General features: G+C 37.6%; 1 protein-coding gene across 3 annotated transcripts in view; it reads left to right on the plus strand.

Annotated features, from left to right (window-relative positions):
• LOC100157285 overlaps positions 1-10,433 on the plus strand; it is a 49,341-nt gene extending 38,908 nt beyond the window's left edge. For 2 of the 3 annotated variants that reach the window (XM_001926475.5, XM_021080811.1), the window contains 2 exons: positions 78-213; positions 9,759-10,433. In XM_001926475.5, coding sequence (XP_001926510.1) covers positions 78-213; positions 9,759-9,890 — 268 coding nt within the window. In that variant the 3' untranslated portion in view covers positions 9,891-10,433. The remainder of the gene's footprint in view (positions 1-77; positions 214-9,758) is intronic. The other variant, XM_013986270.2, reaches the window with a different exon arrangement.

Genomic DNA, 20,741 nt, shown 5'->3' on the forward strand with positions numbered 1-20,741 from the left:
CCTAGAGAATATAGTGTGTTTGATATTTTTAAAATATCCTCTAAAATATTTCATGTTTATTTTTTCATTTAAAATAGCATGACTCATGAGCCCAAAGAAGACAGTGCTTATATCTATCCATCTTATAACTGGGATGGCTCTCTGGGAACAGCTAAACCTGAAGGAAGTTATGGAGACAAGTATTCTTTGACCATGCACATGAAGCCACTTTTCGTATGTATCATGCATTTCAATTTCTATACATAGTTATCATCACCATAATTCAAGTAAAGGTAATATAATGAATATTAAAACTTTGCTAGAGCAAAATGATTAGACAGGATCAGTTGAGATAAAGATATGAAAAGTTTAGGTCATTAACACTCACTAACACTACTATTTCACTTTGTAAAATGGGATTAGGAAATTTGAGTCAAAGGTATAATATATATAATACTTCATATATTTTAATGTACTATGGAAGTTCTTATTGTGGCTCAGCAAACCTGGACTAGCATGGACTAGTATCCATGCGGATATGGGTTTGATACCTGGCCTCACTCAATGGGTTAAAGGATCTGGTGTTGCCATGAGCTGTGGTGTAGGTCACAGACATGGCTTGGATCTGGTGTTGCTGTGGCTGTGGCATAGGCCAACAGCTGCAGCTCTGATCAGTCCCCTAGCCTGGGAACCTCCATATGCTGTAGGTGCAGCCGTAAAAAAGTAAAAAAAAAAAAAAATAGTGCTGTGTGTGTGTTTGTGTATTTTGCTTTATTTTGTTTTGTTTGGCCACACCCGCAGCATGTGGTTCCTAAGCCGGAGATCAAACCTGCACCACAGCTGTAACCAGAGCCACAGCCATGAAAACACTGGATCCTTAACCTACTGAGCCATGAAGCCACACCTATATGTGTTCTCTATATAAATACATATATAACTTAAGAAAGGAAATTTGAGATCAAAGGAAGACTGGTTAAATGCCATGAGACTAACTCAGAGGTTGGACTGGTCTTATGATAATCATTAAATTATCATAATTTAACAAGGTAACTGCTATTTTGTGTTTCAGTGGACTTAAATAATACCTTAAATAATACATTGCTCAAGATAATGCTGAATACTAGCTAACTGGTGATCTCTAGTTTGGGTTACAGGTTAGCTTGAGTTAGAATAACATAGAGCTTTACTGGCTTTAGGGTTGTTTCTCTCAGTGCACACAGGTAGGGAAACTAATTCATAGCCCCACTCGTTGCTGAATGTAATCTCGAGCCTGTATGACCAGGGAACCTAACCAGAGCACAGGGGAAGTTACATAGCCCACCCAACAGCCCTGCTTAGATTTGTACTTGAACAGAGAGCAGAACTTATGTCTTTCTGCATTTGAAGAGAAAAACTGGTGGTCTCACCTGACCGGGGAATTCAGTGCACACTGTTGCCTGGTTTGACTTCCCAAACAACAAGCCATACAAGTCCTTGCTGCCCTGCCAGGGAGGGAAGCTAATTCATAGCCCCATCTGCTACTGATTATAGTACCCAGTCCCAACCATCTAATAAGCCTGACCAGAGAATCCGGGAAACTACGGCACCATCTATAACAGCCTCACTTGGGTAGGGAAACAAGGCCGATATCCCTGATGAATATAGATGCAAAAATTCTCAGTAAAATACTAGCAAATTAAATTCAGCAGCATATTAAAGGATCAGTCACCATGATCAACTGAGATTTATCCCTAGGATGCAAGGATGTTTCAATATATTTAAATAAATCATTGTGATATATGACATCAATAGAATAAAAGAATCATAAAATCATCCCAATAGATGCATATAAAACATTTGACAAAATTCAACATCCATTCGTGATTAAAAAAAACACTTGACAAATTTGGTGTGGACGAGACACATCTATTAGGAACAAGACAAGGGCCCATTCTCACCACTCCTGTTCAACATAGTACTGATCAATTCAGACCAATCCAGAAGGAAAAAGAAATAAGAGGCCTTAAGTAGAAAAATGAAGAGGCATCTGAATTAGAAAGGAAGAAGTAAAATTGCCTCTTTTTGCAGATGACATAATTTTATACTTAGAAAACCCCAAATGATCAACAAAAAAATGTTAGAACAAATCAACCAGTTCAGTAAAGTTGCTAGCTACAAAATTAACATACAAAAGTCAGTAGTGCTTCTATACACTGATAACAAATATTTTTAAAAAGAAATAAATAAGCTGATCCCATTTGCGATAGCATCAAAAATAGTAAAATACCTAGGAATAAATTTAATCAAGGACATGAAAGATCTCTACTCTAAAAACCGTAAGACACTGATGAAAAAAATTAAACTCAAATAAATGGAAAGTTATCCCATGTTCATGGATTGAAAGAATTAAGATTATTAAAATATCCATACCATTAAAAGCCATATATATAGATTCGGTGCAATCCCTATCAAGAGTCCAATGGCACTTTTTTTTTTTACAGAAATACATATGACACTCCTAAATTTATATGGAACTACTACTAAAAGACCCTGAATAGTTGAAATCATGAGAAAGGAGAACAAAGCAGGAGACATCACACTTCCTGATTTCAATTTATACTAGAAAGTTGGGAGTTCCCTTCATGGCTCAGGGGTTAAAGAATCCGACTCAGATCCATGAGGATGTGAGTTCAATCCCTGGCCTTGCTCAGTTGGTTAGGGACCCAGCGTTGCCATGAGCTGTGGTGTAGGTCACAGATGTGGCTCAGATCCCACATTGCTGTGGCCGTGGTTGTGGCCAGTGGCTACAGCTCTGATTTGACCCCTAGCCTGGAAACTTCCATATGCCACAGGTGTGGCCCTAAAAGGCAAAAAAAAGAAAAAAAGGAGAAAAAAGAAAAGAAAGTTAGAGTAATGAAAACACTGATACTGACATAAAAACAGACATATAGACCAATGGAACAGAATCAAATCCCCAGAAACAAACCATAAGCGTATACTGTCAACTAATATTTGACAAGATCCAAAAATGCTCAATGGAGAAAAGACAGTCTCTTCAATAAATGGTGATTGGAAAATGTATATTCACATGTAATAGAATGAAATTTGACCCCTCTCTTACACCACTCACAAAAATTAACTAAAAAAGGGCCAGAGACTTACGTGTAAGACCTGAAACCATGAAACTTATAGAAGAAAGCATAGGAAAATCTATTTTCAAAATAGATTTTTTTTTATTATATAACTTTCAGGTGTAAGGAACAAAGCTTCTTGACATGAGTCTTGGTAAATATTTTTTGGAAACTCATACCTAAAGCATAAGCCAAACAATAAAAAAATAAACAAGTGGGATAACATCAAACTAAAAAGTTTCTGTAAGGCAAAAGAAACCACCAACAAAATAAAAAGACAACCTACAGAATAGGAAAAATACTTGCAAACCATATATCTGATAAGGGGTTAATATTCAAAATATATAAAGAACTCATACAACTCAATAGCAAAATAGTAATAATCCTATAAAAATGGGCAAAGGACCTGAATAAATATTTTTCCAAAGAAGATATACAAATGGCCAACACTTACAGGAAAAGATGCTCAACATCATTATTCATTAGGGAAATGCAAATTAAAACCACAATGAGATATCACCTCATGCTTATTAGAATGGCCATCATTAGAAAGACAAGCAAGGAGTTCATTGGTAGCCCAGCAGTTAAGGTTCGGGCATTGTCACTGCTGTGGCTCAGGTTCGACCTCTGGCCTGGGAACTTCCACATACCGTGGGTGCAGCTAAAAAAAAAAAAAAGACAAGCTATAACAAATGCTGGTGTGGATGTAGAGAAAAGGGAACCCTTGTGCACCATTGGTGGGATTGTAAATTGGTAGAGCCTACATAGAAAACAGTTTGGAGGTTTTTTAAAAAGTTAAAAACATGGAGCTACCATTTTGGCTCAGCAGATTAAGAACCCGACATAGTGTTTGTGAGGATGTGGGTTTGATCCCTGGCCTTGCTCAGTGGGTTAAGGATCTGGTATTGCCGCAAACTGTGGTGTAAGTCACAGATGTGGCTCAGATCCCACATTGCTGTGGCTGTGGCATAAGCCGGCAGCTGCAACTCTGATTCAACCTGGGAACTTCCATATGCCACAGGTGTGGCCCTAAAAAGAAAAAAATAAAAAGTTAAAAATAGCACTACTGGGCGTTCCCAATGTGGCTCGGCAGATTACCAACCCAACTAGTATCCTCATGGATGCAGTTCATGGGTATCCTCATGGGTGCAGTTCAATCCCTGGCCTTGCTAAGTGGGTTAAGGATCTGGTGTTGCCATGAGCTGTTGTGTAAGTGGCAGACATAACTCAGATCCTGCATTGCTGTGGCTGTGGTATATAGGCTGGCAGCTGCAGCTCCTATTCAACCCCTAGCCTGGGACCTTTCATTTCGCAGGTGCAGCCCTAAAACAACAACAACAACAACAAAACATAACAACCATATGATCTAGCGATTTCACTTCTGAAAATACATCCAAAGGAAAGTAAAACATTATTTCAAAAAGATATCTGCACCCTCATGTTCATAGCCGCATCATTTACAATGACCAAGATTCGGAAAACCAACTAAATGTCCATCAGTGGATGAATTGATGAAGTTGTGGTACACATATACAGACACACACACACACACACACACACACACACAATGGAATATTATTCAGCAAGATTAAAAAATGAGGGAATTCTACCATTTGTGATAACATAGATGGTCCTTGAAGTGGAATGTAAAACAAACAAACCAAAAAAAACCTCCACAAAATTCATGGAAAAATAAATCAGATTTGTGGTTACCAGAGGTGGAGGTTAGGGGAGGAGGAACAAACTTCCAGTCATAAAATAAATTAGTACTATGGATATAGTGTACACCATGATAACTATAGTTAGCACTGATGTGTGATATATAGGAAAGTTGTTAAGAGAGTAGATCCTAAGAATTCTCATCACAAGGAGAAAAATTTTTTTCTTCTTATTGTAACTATGATATGATGGATGTTAACTAAACCTGTTGTAATCATTTCACAATATATATAAATCAAACCATCATGCTGTACCCTTTCATCTTACACAGTGATGTATATTATTTCCCATTAAAATTGAGAAAAAGCCCACTGAATTGATGAGTGACCTCACAGAAGTAAAGTAAGGAAATGCAAATGCGGAGCTTTAAAGATGTTAATTGCACAATATAAAGACAAAATGCTGGATGCATGATGGAATAAAAACTGATTTTTCACATACTAGATAAATGGATAGAACTGGGAAGAAACTGGGAATTTTTAAGGGACATATTAAATCAGAAAGAGAAAGAAATAGAGGCTGGTACTGAACTCATTGTGGGTCAATATATGTGGAAATACAAGAAGAGAAAATATAATCTATATAGCAAAATAAGAAGGACTAACATTGAGAATATAGCGAGAAAACTTCAGGGTTTGAATTCAGGTGGCTTCATCATCAGTTTTGATCTGTGTGTTAGTTCTCTGTTGCTGCATAACAAATTACCACAAACTTAGCAGTTTAAAACAATTACATTTATTATGCCACAATTTAGGTGAGTCAGGAGTCTGGATATGTCTTATCTGGGTCTGCTCAGGGTCACACGAAGCTGCAATTAAGGCGTCAGGCAGGCTGCATTCTCATCTGGAGTTTGGATCCTCTTTCAAATTCACAGGACTGTTAGCTGAATCAAGTTGCTTGCAAGTGTAGATCTTGGTGATTCCGCCAACCCTGCTCCATATTTTTCCCTCCTGGCTGTCAACTAAGGGGTCACTGCCAGGCCCTAGAGGCCACCTACAGTTGCCACTTGGCCCATGACAGACTCTCTCACAACATCACAGCTTTCTTCAAGGCCAGCAGAAGAAGCTCCAGCTCCATTCTGCTAAGATGGAGTCTTACATAACAAAATTCATTTAAGGGAATAACTATCCCATTGATACTCCCTATTATTTTCTCCATATTCTATTGGCTAAAAGCAAGTCACAGGTTCTGCTCACACTCAAACGTAGGGGGTTAGACAGAGGACATTACTCATTGGAGATCATTCTTCAGGGTGTGTTCAGATAAATAGCAGGTTACCACTTAAAGGGAACTAAAATGGTACTAAAGCAGCTTTCTACTGGAAGGTAAGTTGAACAGGAAAAAATATACAGTGGCCCTTAAAGGTTACAGATGTATAGGGTTATAGGCAAGTTGAACAGGAAAAAAATATGTAGTGACCCTTAAAAGTTATAGGGAAAAATAGATTATTCTTATAAAACTGAGCAAAGCTAATTAACATATTTTTCATTCATTCAACCAGCTGGTTTCCTATTATGTGCCAAGCACAGTTGTAGTAGTTAAAGAATGATGAGAGAAAAGTTCCTGCTCCATGGAGCTATAATATAGTGGGGCGAAATATATTAAGCAAATAAACACATAGAATTACAAATTGAGATGATAAGTGCTATGAGGAAATAACTCGGGGGTATTGAGAGAAAATAACAAGGGTGGCGCAATCACTTTCAGTGCAGTGTGCATATGTATCAGTTTTATCCTTAATTACAGTCACTAAAAGAAAACCAATAATATACAAGAGGTGGACAAGAGACTTAAAAGGGAAGAAGTGGGCTATAGGTCCCTTTCATGGCTACCTCAGTCAAAAAGTAGTAGCAATTTCTGGAGTTCCCACTGTGGCTCAGTGAGTTAAGAACCCAACTAGTACCCATGAGGATGCAGGTTTGATCCCTGGCATCAGTCAGTGGGTTAAGGATCCAGCATTGCTGTGAGCTGCAGCATAGGTCGCAGACGTGGCTCGGATCTGGCTCGGATCTGGTGTTGCTGTGGCTGTAGTGTAGGCTAGCAGCTGCAGCTCTGATTCAACCCCTAGCCTGTGAACTTTCATATGCTGTAGGTGTGGCCATAAAAAGACAAAAAAAATAGTAGCAATTTATAAGTAGGGGCAGGATTGGAAATGGAGGAGGCAATGCAAGAGAAAAAGTTGAAGTGAAATTGATACTTTTATTGATAAGGCTAGAAGATAGTGCACCAAAGAAAAATGCATCATAAGAAAAGAATATGCCAAGAGCTTCTTATATAATACCTAGGTAAATTTTAGGCTGAGTTAAACAACTTGAATTTATCCTTTTCTCAAGAAATATTTCATTGCACTGTGATTTAAAGGACACATGGGACCAAGCTCAGCATTTTATTAAACCATCTTATTAGAACTTCTCTCACTGCATATACCTGCAAGCCCCTAGTTGTCAAACCTAAAGGCCTATTTTAAGACCACCTTACCTGACAACTCTGTTTGGCATTTCATATTCACTGCTTCCTGAACTCTTACTTTTGACTGCCAGGGTACCATTATCCTGGCTGTCTGCATATTTCTCTGATTATTATTGCCCAAACCTCTCCTGAAACAGTTCCAACTTGTCCCAACTTAATGGTGCTGTTTTTCAGGGTTCCATCTTGTTTGCGCATTTCAACTCATAGAAGTCTCTCTAGATCTAGACCAGTGACTCTAACAGCCTATAGGATATTTGTACATTTGTGTTTCTAGCAGTCCCCTTAAAGACCTAAGTCATTATCTCTTCACTCTACCCTGTCTTTCTCCTACATTCTGTGTTACAATGAATGGTGCCATCTACCCAACATCTAAGACCAAAGTCTGGGAACACTAGGAGGCTCTTTTCTCTCCTTTACTGCTCTCTCTAAATCTAAAGCATGAAGTCATATGTTGTTCTTTTCGCTAAACCTAGGGTGACCAACTCAGCACAATTTGCTAGGGACAGTCTTGGTTTTAAAACTGAACATCCCATCCCACATTCCATGTACTCCTTCAGTTCTGGGAAAATTCATTCCCTCTGCTGACTCATTTCAGGTCTTCAGCATGTCCTTTCCAAATCAATGCCAACTAATTCCTCTGCTACCTGTTTATTTCAGCCTTTACTGGAACACTGCTGCCAAAGTTACCATCCTAAAACCAATATGATCTTACTGTGATCTAGCTTAAAAGATTACACTTGATTCTTATTACCAAAGGGAAAGGTAAAAACTCCTCAAGTAAGCATAATATGAAGGATTTTAGCCCACCCCCTCATGTTTCCAGCTCTCTAGCTTCATCTTTTGTTGATCTTAGGCTTGCACATTATGATCCAGCCATACTAAATGTATTTTTTCCCAAGTATGTATTTCCCAAGAATTTATGGTTCCATACCTGGAAAACTCCTAGCCATCCTAATATGAACTCTGAATATCACATTCTTCATGAAGCCTTTCCCAAATCTTTAAGCTGAGGTAGTGTTCTATCCTCTGCCCTCCCAGCAACACTACTATTGCCTACATTCTTAGATTAAAGTATCATGTTATAATTATTTGTCTACCTGTATATTGGTCTGTCTCTTCCACTTGATTTTTTTTTTTTTTGGCCTTGCCTGTGGCAAGTGGAAATTCCTGGGCCAGGAATCAAACCCTTGCCACAGCAGTGATCCAAGCCACTGCAGTGACAACACTGGAACTTTAACCTGCTGTGCCACAAGAGAACTCCTTCCACTCGATTTTTTAATTCATCCAGATCAGGAACCATCACTTATTCATTATTGTATTCTGAGTGCCAAATACAGTGCCTGCCACAGATTAGTGGTCAATGTGTGTGTGTGTGTGTGCATATGCATGCACACATGTTTGTGTTCATCTTTGAACCATTCTCTTATGAATGGGGAAGGTGATAAATGCAATGCTTCCCAATAAAAATAGAGAATTCTCAAAATAAAAGCCCACAGTATTCATTCCTTTCTTAGATCTGATTTTCTGATTTTTTTGTTTCCTTTCTTTTTTCTTGGCCACATCTGCGGCATGTGGAAGTTCCTGGGCCAGGGATCAAACCTAAACCACTGTAGTGACAACACCAGATCCTTAACCAACTGAGCCACAAAAGAATTCCTCAGATCTGTTTTAAAATGATATTTTTAAATGCTCATGAACATGTTTCCTCAGGGTCTCTGCAATATAAAAGTGCATCTGTGAATAGAGATTTTTAATTGTCAAAAAGTAACAGGTTATGCTAAGAAAATGAAGTTTTAGCATGAACCCCTATCATAAAACAATTCTATATCAGTGATAAAAGTGTGGGGTAATATGACATAATCAGTGTTTTTATAATAACATTTGGTATTAAAAAAACTAGTGGGTGGGGGAAAAACTGTAATTGTAATGTATACATGTAAGGATAACCTGACCCCCTTGCTGTACAGTGGGAAAAAAAAAAAACTAGTGATGTACTTTAATATTTGTGCATATGATCATACAACAAAAGAAAAGTGAGGTACTGCACAAAAGCAACAAATTAAATTTCGCAATTATATTGTATTAACATTCATCACTGCAAGATTAGAGTGTGGACTTTGGTACTATAATTTCAGAAAAAAGGGGCATTATTTTTCTTATTTAATATGCTCCTATAATGTCAATTTCCTACTTTAGTACAGAGATTCTGGATTGTACAATATTTAACCTTGTCTAGCAAACCCATAGTACAAGTACAGAATTTAATGGTTATTTAAAAGCAGCCAACAAACAAGTCATTTGCTAAAAAATTTTTCTGTGTGTTGTTTTAAATAACTAAAGTTTATAATGGTGATTAAACAAATTTCTAAAATGATTAGATATTACATGCCTACTTTTCTAATATATAAGTCTATCTAAACAAGAATAGAAGTTTTATTAAATATCATTTAATTATGTTTGGTATTTTTAACTTCCTTGCAGAATATGTCCACACCAGGCATTCCAAAGTCAAGCTACATTCAAAGAGAGAGACAACAAACTGGATACCCAGGTTCTGAAGAGCCAGAAATTCCTTATAGGATAGGACGTGTGCAGATGAAACCCAACTATTAAAAGTTTTCTGCAGAAGAAAAATTTATATATATATATATATATATATATATATATATATATATATATATAATCACCTAATCATTTTAAAAGCATATTTGGAATATTTTTAGAAAACTATGGGTATGATTTACCTATGCTATAAATTATATTTTACCTTTCTTTCCATATTAATGCCATCAATTCTTATATCTTTATATTTTTAACTTTTATTTTCCCCAATCTCTCTCTAGGACTGCAACGCAAAACTTTCATTTCCAACATCCAACTTCATTAACTCAGCAGGGATAGCAAATACGTGTTATCTCCAAAATTCAGCATAACACTTGTTGATTGATTTATGACATGTATCTTTATAATGTACTCAATGATATGCAGAGAAGGTTGGCTGCAAATTGGTAATAGGGAATATTAAATAGTTTTTAGTTACTGGATATATCTATGGAATTGCACTAAAGCATCAGCATATAAATAATGAATTTTATTTGAAATGTGTGATTTGATTATGAATTAATTCCTTAAAATAAACTAAGAATTGCTAGATGATTTCTGTAAGTGGGTGGTGTAGTGGAATGATCCCGAGATTTAGGTTTCTCCTTCACTTCTTTTCGTTCTTCCCTTATTGCTACTTCTCTCCCTTCTTCCTTCCTTTTTTTAAAAGGCACTTAATTTCACACCAGTTATGTGCCAATCAGTGGTTAGTTACAAAGGTACAAAGATGAATCTGAGGTAGTCCCTGGAACTCAGACTGGTAGAAGAGACAGAGACAAAGAACACTTATTATTATTTAATGTGATCAGTACAATGATAAAAAATGTATACAAGAAAGTGGGAGATCAAAGAACAATTTACCAAGCCTAGGGAGAAGTGTGATGATAATGGTGAAGGAAGGCCATACAAGAAGGTGATACCTAAGATGTCATAAAAGGTAAGTGGCAGTTAGCTTTACTGAGGTTAGGAGAGAATTTTTGAGATAGAGGGAAAGCGAATGGCAGAGGAGTGAAAAAAAAAACATGGAGTATGCAGGGAACTTCAAGTACTGCTGGAATGTGAAAGTGAACAAGGTAATAAGAGGTGAGGTTGAGGAGGTAGCCAAAGACTAGATCATGGAAGATCTCATATGCCTTGTTAAGGAGTTTAGACTAAATTTTATTTGTTATGGAGATCCTTTGAAGGGTTGCAAATAATCAAAATCAGATTCTGTGTTTTAGAATAATCACTCTGATGGCTGTATGGAGTATGGATTTAAAGGATACAAAATGAGAGGCATAGCAACCGAGTTAGAAGGAAGAGATGATGAATCCTATCACTGGAGCAGAGAGAGAAAAAGATTGAGATGAAGGGCAGATTGAAGCAAATTCCAGGTAAATTGACAGGACCTGGAGGCTCATGAAATGTCACAGATAGGAGGAAGAAGTTACTATGATTGAAAGAATGTTGGAACTATTCATGGAGGTAGGTCATTAACAGATCAAAGATCAATAGCAGACTGAGTGAGGGGTAAGAAAATGAACGACCTAAAAGGATAGGGCCAGATTAATACCATCGTAAACCCATGACCAGACTCAACTGGGCCTAACACAAGACCACAAAACAGGTCACTCTCCGACTCCTCCTAGTGATTATTTTACACCTTGAGGTTTTCTTTGGCGGGGGGCGGCGGGGCAGCACTATGAGGCATATGGAGTTCCCGGGCCGGGCCAGAGATCAGATCCTAACCACAGCTGCGACCTAAACCTCAGATGCAGCAACCCTGGATCCTTAACCCATTGTTTGGAGCCAGGGATTGAACCCAGTCCCAGCACTCCCAAAATGCCTCTTATCCTGTTGCACCACAGAGAGAACTCCACCATTCCTTGAGCTCTGACCCATCCCCACACTCACACCCCCATTCTCAGGAGATGACCTCACCTTGTAATTTAAAGAATAAGCAGAGCCCACTATATCAGAACTCATAAACCTACAAATGCTTCTGCACTCATCCTCTTATTTCAAGGCTTCTCACATCCCATCTAAGGGAAATGCTTTTACTCTCATAAATCCCATCTTCCCCAGCCTTTATATGGACCTTGTTGCATCAGTTATCCTGGGTATCTTCAACTTCTCCCTCTCTTACTGGCTCCATCTAATGAGCTGAAATATACACTAAACTTAAAAAAAATAATAAAAAAGAAAACCCTTCTATGGAAGCCGTAAGAATGTGCCTTACCGGAGTTCCCATCATGGCTCAGCAGTTAGCAAACCCGACTGGCATCCATGAGGATGCAGATTCGATCCCTGGCCTTGCTCAGTGGATTAAGGATCCGGTGTTGCCCTGAGCTGTGATGTAGGTGGCAGAGACTCCTCGGATCTCATGTTGCTGTGGCTCTGATGTAGGCCAGCAGCTATACCTCCGATTGGACCCCTAGCCTGGGAACCTCTATATGCCGCAGGTGCGGCCCTAAAAAGACAAAAAGACAAAAAAAAAAAAAAAAAAAAAAAAAAGAATGTGCCTTGTAGACCTCTAACCAAGGGTCCATGTTACATTGCTCTGAAATCCATCCCTGAATTTTGCCTAGAGACTATGTTTCCCAGGCTGCTCCTAGCTTATACCAGAGAAAAAGAGGAATACTAATGTGAGTTCATTTCAGAGTCATGGGACTACTCTGATGGCTGACTTTGGCTCAAGGACTCCCCATCGGCTTTGCTGAACATTCTTAGACTGCATGGCAGTGTAAGGACATTTCCTCTCGCCATTGCTTGGGGTCATGCTCTTTCAGCCTTTTCCAGATCCCTCACCATTTTCTCTCAATAAGTGTTTCCTCTAATCAAAAAAACATCCTTGCACAGTTTAATCCCATCCTGATGTCGGCTACTGGGAGGGACTAGTCAAGCACACCCCCTTAACCATTTTCCCCTGTAACTTCACTGTTTTTCCCTTCAATGTCGAGTTTTTGGAATGAATTCTTTACTTCCTGCTTTCATTTCCTTCTTTTTGCTTCATTCCTCACTTAACACCAATGTAGCTTCAACACCTAGTACACCTACTATCCCATCCAAACTGCTCTTACTAATGTGACCTCTGTGTCACAAAATAATATATAATGTCTAGTCTTTATTTTACTGCTCATCAGCATTCATCACCAATTGCTCTACTTGCAGCATTCTCTTCTTTTGGCTTTGTGTGGCTATGCTCTGCTTGTATGACACCTAACTCTTCTCTCCTTCTCAGCCTCTTTGCTGGATTCTTCCCCTACTCAATTCACTATTAGAGTTAAGCCTTTTCTTCTAACTCTAGTCATTCTCCATAAGCAATTTAATTTGCTCCCACTGTTCTAATTATCATCTGTAATAATTTCTAATTCTGTATCTATAGTCTAGACATCTTTCTGACCTTTCCATGTGGCCATTTGCCTATTGGACATCTCCACCTGAATAGCTCAAAAGCATTGAAAACTCAATATTTATAAAAGTGAACTCATCTACCTAGTTGCTCTTAATATTTCCCTATGGCTATTGTAACAAATTACTAGGAACTTAGTCAGTTTATAACACTAATTTATTCTCTTACAATTCTATAGGTCAAAGTCTGAACATGACTCTCACTGACCTAAAATCAAGGTATGAGCATGTCTACATTCCTCCTGCTCTAGGGGAGAATCCATTTCCTTGCTCTTTTCAGCTTCTAGAGGCTGCCCACATCCCTTAGCTCATGGTCCCCATCAAGTCAGCAACAGTGAGTTGAGTCCTTCTCATATTGCATCAATCCAAATACCTCTTCTGCCTTCCTCTTAACTTTTACGAATTACACTGGACCCACCCAAATAAATCCAGGATAATCTCCCTATCTTGACTGTCAAATGATTAGAAAACCTTAACTCCATCTGCAACTTTAATTACCCTTTACTACTTAAGGTAACATTCACAAGCTTCATGGATTATGATATGGACCTCTTTGGGGGAAGGGCATTATTCTGATTATTGTATTGTTCAAGCCAGAAAATTGAGAGTCATCATTTACTCCTTAATCTTTTTAGCATCCTGTGTCTTTTAGGATTACATTTATGTGCAAGTAAGAGAAAATGATTCCAGTAGCTTCAACAGATAGGTTTATTTATCACATATACCATGAAGTCCTGAGCTAGGCAGTCTGGTGCTGATGCAGATACTCAAGAATATCATCTTTCTAGTCTACTCTTCTCAGCATGTGAATTTCATCCTCAGTGTATGACAACCATCCATGGTTACAAGATGACTGCTTCACCCACAGCCTCATATCCATGTTCAGGAGGAAGAGGTAATGGCAAATGAGTAAGGGGTGAAAGAGTATTTTCAGCTATCTCTCTCTTTTAGAAAACTTTCCTGGATGTTCTGCTCAGCAATTTAAATTCTTCCTTACCTCATATTGGTCAGAACTGGTCACATGGCCAGTCCTAATTACAACTTATTCTAGATTTGTGAGTAAATTGCTTTGATCACAATGAAGATTTTGTTGGCAAGAGAAAAGGAGAAAATGGATATTGGAATGGTACCCAGAAGTGTCTTTCACATTCCCCAAATTAAGTTCTAACCCATGCAAGCACTTTTTTTTTTAAATAGAAAGGCAGATGGGGATGGGTAGATGGGGGATTGACTTAATTGTTTCTAAGCTAAACTGTTGTCTCAAGAAAATGTTCAGTTGCCACTTTGTACTACACAGCGAAAATGCTACCACTCTTGTAAACAGCTGGAGAGAAGATATTCATATGATTGTCCCACAGTTGAGAGAGTTTTGCAAATTCCATAACCTCCAGTGTTGAATGTAAAATCTTCAGATTCCATGGATGCAGCAGGGAAGAAGAAAATGTAGTAGAGATCTTCTAGTCTAAGCTACAATGAGGTTAGTCCTTCCCTAGAGAACCTAAAATTAAAAACACTTCTCCATAAAAACTAATGTTATGGTAAGAGAGTAATTGTCCCCTCTTGTATTTCAGATACATCACAAAGACACTATAAAAAATAATAGGCCATATCACTGATGAACATAGATGCAAAAATCCGCAAAATATTAGCAAACTGAATTCAACAATAAAGACAAAAAAAAAAGGAGTTCCTGTCTTGGTGCAGGGGAAGCGAATCCCACTAGGAACCATGAGGTTGTGGGTTCGATCCCTGGCCTCACTCAGTGGGTTAAGGATCCAGTGTTGCTTTGAAGGTCGCAGATGTGGCTCAGATCTGGTGTTGCTGTGGCTCTGGCGTAGGCCGGCAGCTGTAGCTCTGATTAGATCCCTAGCCTGGGAACCTCCATATGCCTGGGTGTGGCCCTAAAAAAAAGACAAAAGACAAAAGACAAAAAAAATAAATAAAAGGATCACACACGACGATCAAATGGCTTTTATCCCACAGATGCAAGGATGATTCAATAGCTGCAAATCAATGTGATACACCACATTAATAAATTGAATAATAGAAATCATATGATCATTTCAATAGATACAGAAAAAGCATTACACAAAATTCAACATCCATTTATGATACAAACTCTCAACAAAGTGGATATAGATGGAACATACCTCAACATAATAAAGCCCATATATGGCAAACCCACAGCTAACATACTCAAGGATAAAAAGCTGAAAGCATTTCCTCTAATATCAAGAACAAGACAAGGAACAAGACAACAAAAGTTGCCCATTCTTGCCACTTTCATTCAACACTGAATCTGCAATCCTAGCTACAGCAATCAGAAATGAAAAAGAAATAAAAAGAACCCAATTGGAAAGGAAGAAGGAAAACTGCCACTGTTTCCAGATGACATGATACTATATATAGAAAATCCTAGGAACTCCATGAAAACTATTAAAACTAATAAATGAAATCAGTAAAGTTACAGGATACAAAATTAACATACCTAAATCTGTTGCATGTTCTATACACTAACAATGAACTGTAAGAAAGAAAAATTAATATTAGAGAAATGCAAATCAAAACTACAATAAAGTATCACCTCACACTATTCAGAATGGCTGTCATCAAAAAGTCTACAAATAGGACTTCCCGTGTGGCCCACAACATAACTACTCAGCGTTGCTTCTACAGTGGCTGTAGCTCAACCCCTGGCCTGGGAACTTCCATATACTGCAGGTGCAGCCAAAAAAAAAAAAAAAAAGTCTACAAATAAAATATGCTAGAGAGGGTGTAGAAAAAAATGGAACCCTCCTACACTGTTGGTGGTAATATAGATTGGTGCAGACACTGTGGAGAGGAGTATGGAGGTTCCTTAAAAATCTAAGAATAGGAGTTCCCATCGTGGCACAGTGGTTAATGAATCCGACTAGGAACCATGAGGTTGCAGGTGTGATCCCTGGCCTTGCTCAATGAGTTAAGGATCCGGCGTCACCATGAGCTGTGGTGTAGGTTGCAGACACGGCTTGAATCCTGAGTTGCTGTGTCTCTGGCATAGGCCAGCAGCTACAGCTCTGATTAGACCCCTAGCCTGGGAACCTCCATATGCCGCAGGAAGTGGCCCTAGAAAAGGCAAAAAGACAAAAAAAAAAAAATCTAAGAATAGAGTTACCAGATGGTCAGCAACCCCACTGGTAGGTATAAATTTGGAAAAGACAAAAATTCTAATTCCAAAATATACATGCACCTCAGTGTTCATAGCATCACAATTTATAGTAGCCAAGACATGGAAGCCATTTAAATACCCACTGACAGATTAATGGATAAAGCAGATGTGGTATGGGAGTTCCCTTGCAGCACAGTGAGTTGAGGATCTGGAGTTGTCACTGCAATGGCTTGAGTCACTGCTGTAGTGCAGGTTTGATCCCTGGCCCAGGAATTTCTACATGCTGCAGATGCAGCCAAAAAAAAAAAATCAAAGATGTGTTATGTATAGCTATATAATACACACAATGGAATATTACTCAGCCATTAAAAAGAATGAAACAATGCCATTTGCAGCAACATGGATTGATCTAGAGATTAACATACTAAGCAAAGTAAGACAGAGAAAGACAAATAAATATCACTTGTATGTGGAATCTAAGAAAGTGATACAAATGAACTTATTTACAAAACAGAAAGAGACTCATAGATATAGAAAACAAACTTATTACCAAATGGCAAAGGGAGGCAGGAGGGACAAATTAGGAGGATGGGATTAACATGTACGCATTACCATACAGAAAATAGATAAGCAACAAGGACCTACTGTATAGCACAGGGGAACTATAGTGCAGATCTTTGTAATAGCCTATGATGGAAAAGAATCTGAAAAAGAATATATATAACAGAATCTCTTTGCTGTACACCTGAAACTAGCACAATATTGTAAATCAACTATATTTCAATAAAATAAGAAATAAGAAATTAAGAGAACAATCCCATATGCAATTCATCAAAAAGAATAAAATACCTAGAAAGAAATTTAATTCTGGAGGTAAAATTCTGGTACTCAGAAAACTGTAAAACACTGATGAAAGAAATTGAAGACGATACAAACAAATGGAAAAGTATAACATGCTCATGGAGTGAAAGAATTAATATTGTTGAAATGACCATACCACACCAGGCAATATACAGATTTAATGCAATTCCTATCAAAATACTAATAGCATTTTTTCACAAAACTAAAAGAAATAATTCTAAAATTTCCATGGAAACACAAAAGACCCCTAAAGCCAAAACAATCTTGAGAAAGGGGAACAGATCTAGAGGAATCACGTTTCCTGATTTCAAACTATACTCCAAACTATCATCATCAAAACAGTAATGTTACTGGCACAAGAACAAATACGTAGATCAATGGAACAGAATAGAGAACCAAGAAATAAACCCATGCTTATCTGGTCAATTAATCTACAACAAAGGAGGCAAGAATATACAATAGGAAAAAGAAAGCCTCTACAATAAATGGTGCTGGGAAAAATGGATAGCTACATGCAAAGGAATCAATCTGCACTACTTTCTTACATCATATAAAAAATAAACTCAAAATGGCTTAAGAACTTAAATGTAAGACCTGCAACCATAAAACTTATGGAAGAAAATTTAGGCAATACACTCTTTGACATTGGTCTTAGTAATATTTTTTTGGATATGTATCCCCAGGCAAGGGAATCAAAACAAAAATAAAGACTATGTCAAACCAAGAAGTTTTTGCACAGCAAAGAAAACTGGGCAAAACAAAAAGGCAGCCTACTAAATGGGAGACTATATTTGCAAACAAGATATCCAATAATTGGTAGTATCCAAAATATACAAAAAACTCATACACCTCAACATCAAAAGAAGAACCCGATTTAAAAATGGGAAGAGGATCTGCATAAACATTTTTCTAAGGACATACAGATGGCCAACAGACACATGAAAAGATGCTCAACATCACTAACCATTAGGGAAATGCAAATCAAAACTATAATGAGATACCACCTCACATCTGTCAGAATGCCTACCATCAAAAAGACAACAAATAACAAGTGCTGGCAAGGCTGTGGAGAAAGGGAACACTCATGACCATTGGTTGGGATTGTAAATTAGTGTGGCCATTATGAAAAACAGTATGGTGGTTCCTCAAAAAATTAAAAATAGAACTGCCAGAGTTCCCATAGTGGCTCAGCGGAAAAGGATCTGATTAGCATCCATGAGGATGCAGGTTTGATCCCTGGCCTCACTCAGTGGATTAAGGATCTGCCATTAACGTGAGCTGTGGTGTAGATCGAAGACTCGGCTCAGATCTGGCGTTGCTGTGGCTATGGCACAGGCTAGCGGCTACAGCTCCAATTTGGCCCCTAGCCTGGGAACCTCCATATACCATGTGTGTGGCCCTAAAAAACAACAACAAAAAAATTGGAACCGCCATGTGATCTAGAATCCAGCAATTTCATTTTTAGGTATTTAAAACAAGAAAAAAAAAACTCTAATTTGAAAAGAAAATACACTCTAATATTCACTGCAACATTATTTATAATAGCCAAGATATGGAGTCAAGCTAAGTATCCATCAATAGAGGAATGGATAAAGAAATTCCACACACAATGGACTATTCCACAGACAAATATAAAATAAAATCTTGCTTTTTGGGATAACATCTAGCAGGTATTATGCTAGGTAAAATAAGTCAGACAGAGAAAAACACTCTATAATCCAATGCACATTTGGAATTTAAAAAGCAAAACAAACAAAACAAGTGAAAATGTACTAATAAATACAAAGAACAAACAAGGGTTGGGGCAGGCAAAATAGATGAAGGGGATTAAGAGGTACAAACCTCAGGTTATGCAATAAATAAGGCATAGAGATGTAATGTACAGCATAAGGAATATGGTCAATAATATTTTAACAACTTTGTATGGGGACAGATGGTTATCAGATTTAACATGGTTATCATTCTATAATGCATGCAAAGATGAGATCATTATGTAGTACACCTGAAATCAACATAATATTTTACTTCATCTATATTTCAATTGAAAAATACAAATCTAATATTGTTACACCTCTTCTTAAAAACCTTCAATATCTTCCAATTACCCTAGAACAAAGCCTCAAATTTTTACCATAGTTCAAAAGGCCCTCCAATACTCTAAGACCTAGGGTCTCTGTCTCTCTCTCTACCTACCTACCTATTTATATATACATCTCTATCTATCAAGTGTGTGTTAGTGTTTGATATTTATAGAATACTTACTGTGATGTAAGTGCAAAATTACTTTAGATGCATTATCTTATGCAGTCCCCACAAAGTCCCTACGAGGTAGGTAATATTATTTTTTTCCATTTTACAAATAAGTAAATAGAGGTTTCAAGTAGTTTAGTGACTTGCCTGAGGCCACACAATTGGTAACAAAGCTGAGATTCAAACACAACCGTCTGGACTCCAAAGTCTGTACCTACTAAAGTATACTCTTCCAAGTTCCTTCATACACCATGTTCCCTCTTTCTCTCTGCTCTGGTTTCACTGGACTTTCAGTTTCTCTTTGAGGGCCTTAATATATGTAGTTTCCTCTACCTTGATGACCTAATTAGAAATAATTCCCTGGCATTCAGATGCTTCTGTGGAAGATGTAGCCATCCCAGAAAAATACATATACACACATTTATAAAATTCACTCTTCCCAATCTTGTCTATTCCCTTAGTGTATGCCACCTGGATTTTTAACTACTTAATTATGAAATTACAACCAGGTCTGTTTTGTTGACTACCTCACAATGACAAAAAAAAATTGTTTTTTAATTGCTTCCTGTTAGGCACAAGGTTGATTTTGGTTTGGCTTTCTGAGACTATCAAGCAACAGTCATTAAGTCCTTATATCCTTTGCTCCTCATGACTAAAATAGAGAGACAAAAATAATACGGATAACAGTGTAGGAGAGTAAGTACCCCTATGAATAGGTTCTCTCCAAATAGGAGAGAATGTTTTTACCGAACTCTTAAGGAATAAAAGATTCTACTTTACATTACTTTTCTAACTAAAAGTCTCTAGCTAAGATTATTTTTAAGTTTATACACAATAGCTCTAGTTTTAGCTCTCCTGGAAATGGCTACTTTATAGTTTTGTATACAAAGTTATTCATGATGTTTTCTAAACGGATATTCATCCCTTCTAGGATTTTAAACAATTTCAGAGAAATTTTCTTTTTTTCCTCTACTGGTAAGCTTCCATCTTAATAGATGTTTGGAACACATTGTATATTTAGTTATGATTGGTCTAGGTAGTACACGTTCAAGGTTTGTGGCCTCATATCATCTGTCACAATAAAAATACTTCATCTTAAGAATTATCCCATGTCCTTGCCCATGAAGTTTGTGTTATGACACCTGTAATTTAGAGACTTAGGATTGGAGTGAGTGCCTGGCTGGGAGTTTTATTAGACTGGAAGAGAGATAATA

This window comes from Sus scrofa, chromosome X (assembly GCF_000003025.6).
Source record: "Sus scrofa isolate TJ Tabasco breed Duroc chromosome X, Sscrofa11.1, whole genome shotgun sequence".
In the NCBI taxonomy this organism is placed as follows: domain Eukaryota; kingdom Metazoa; phylum Chordata; class Mammalia; order Artiodactyla; family Suidae; genus Sus; species Sus scrofa.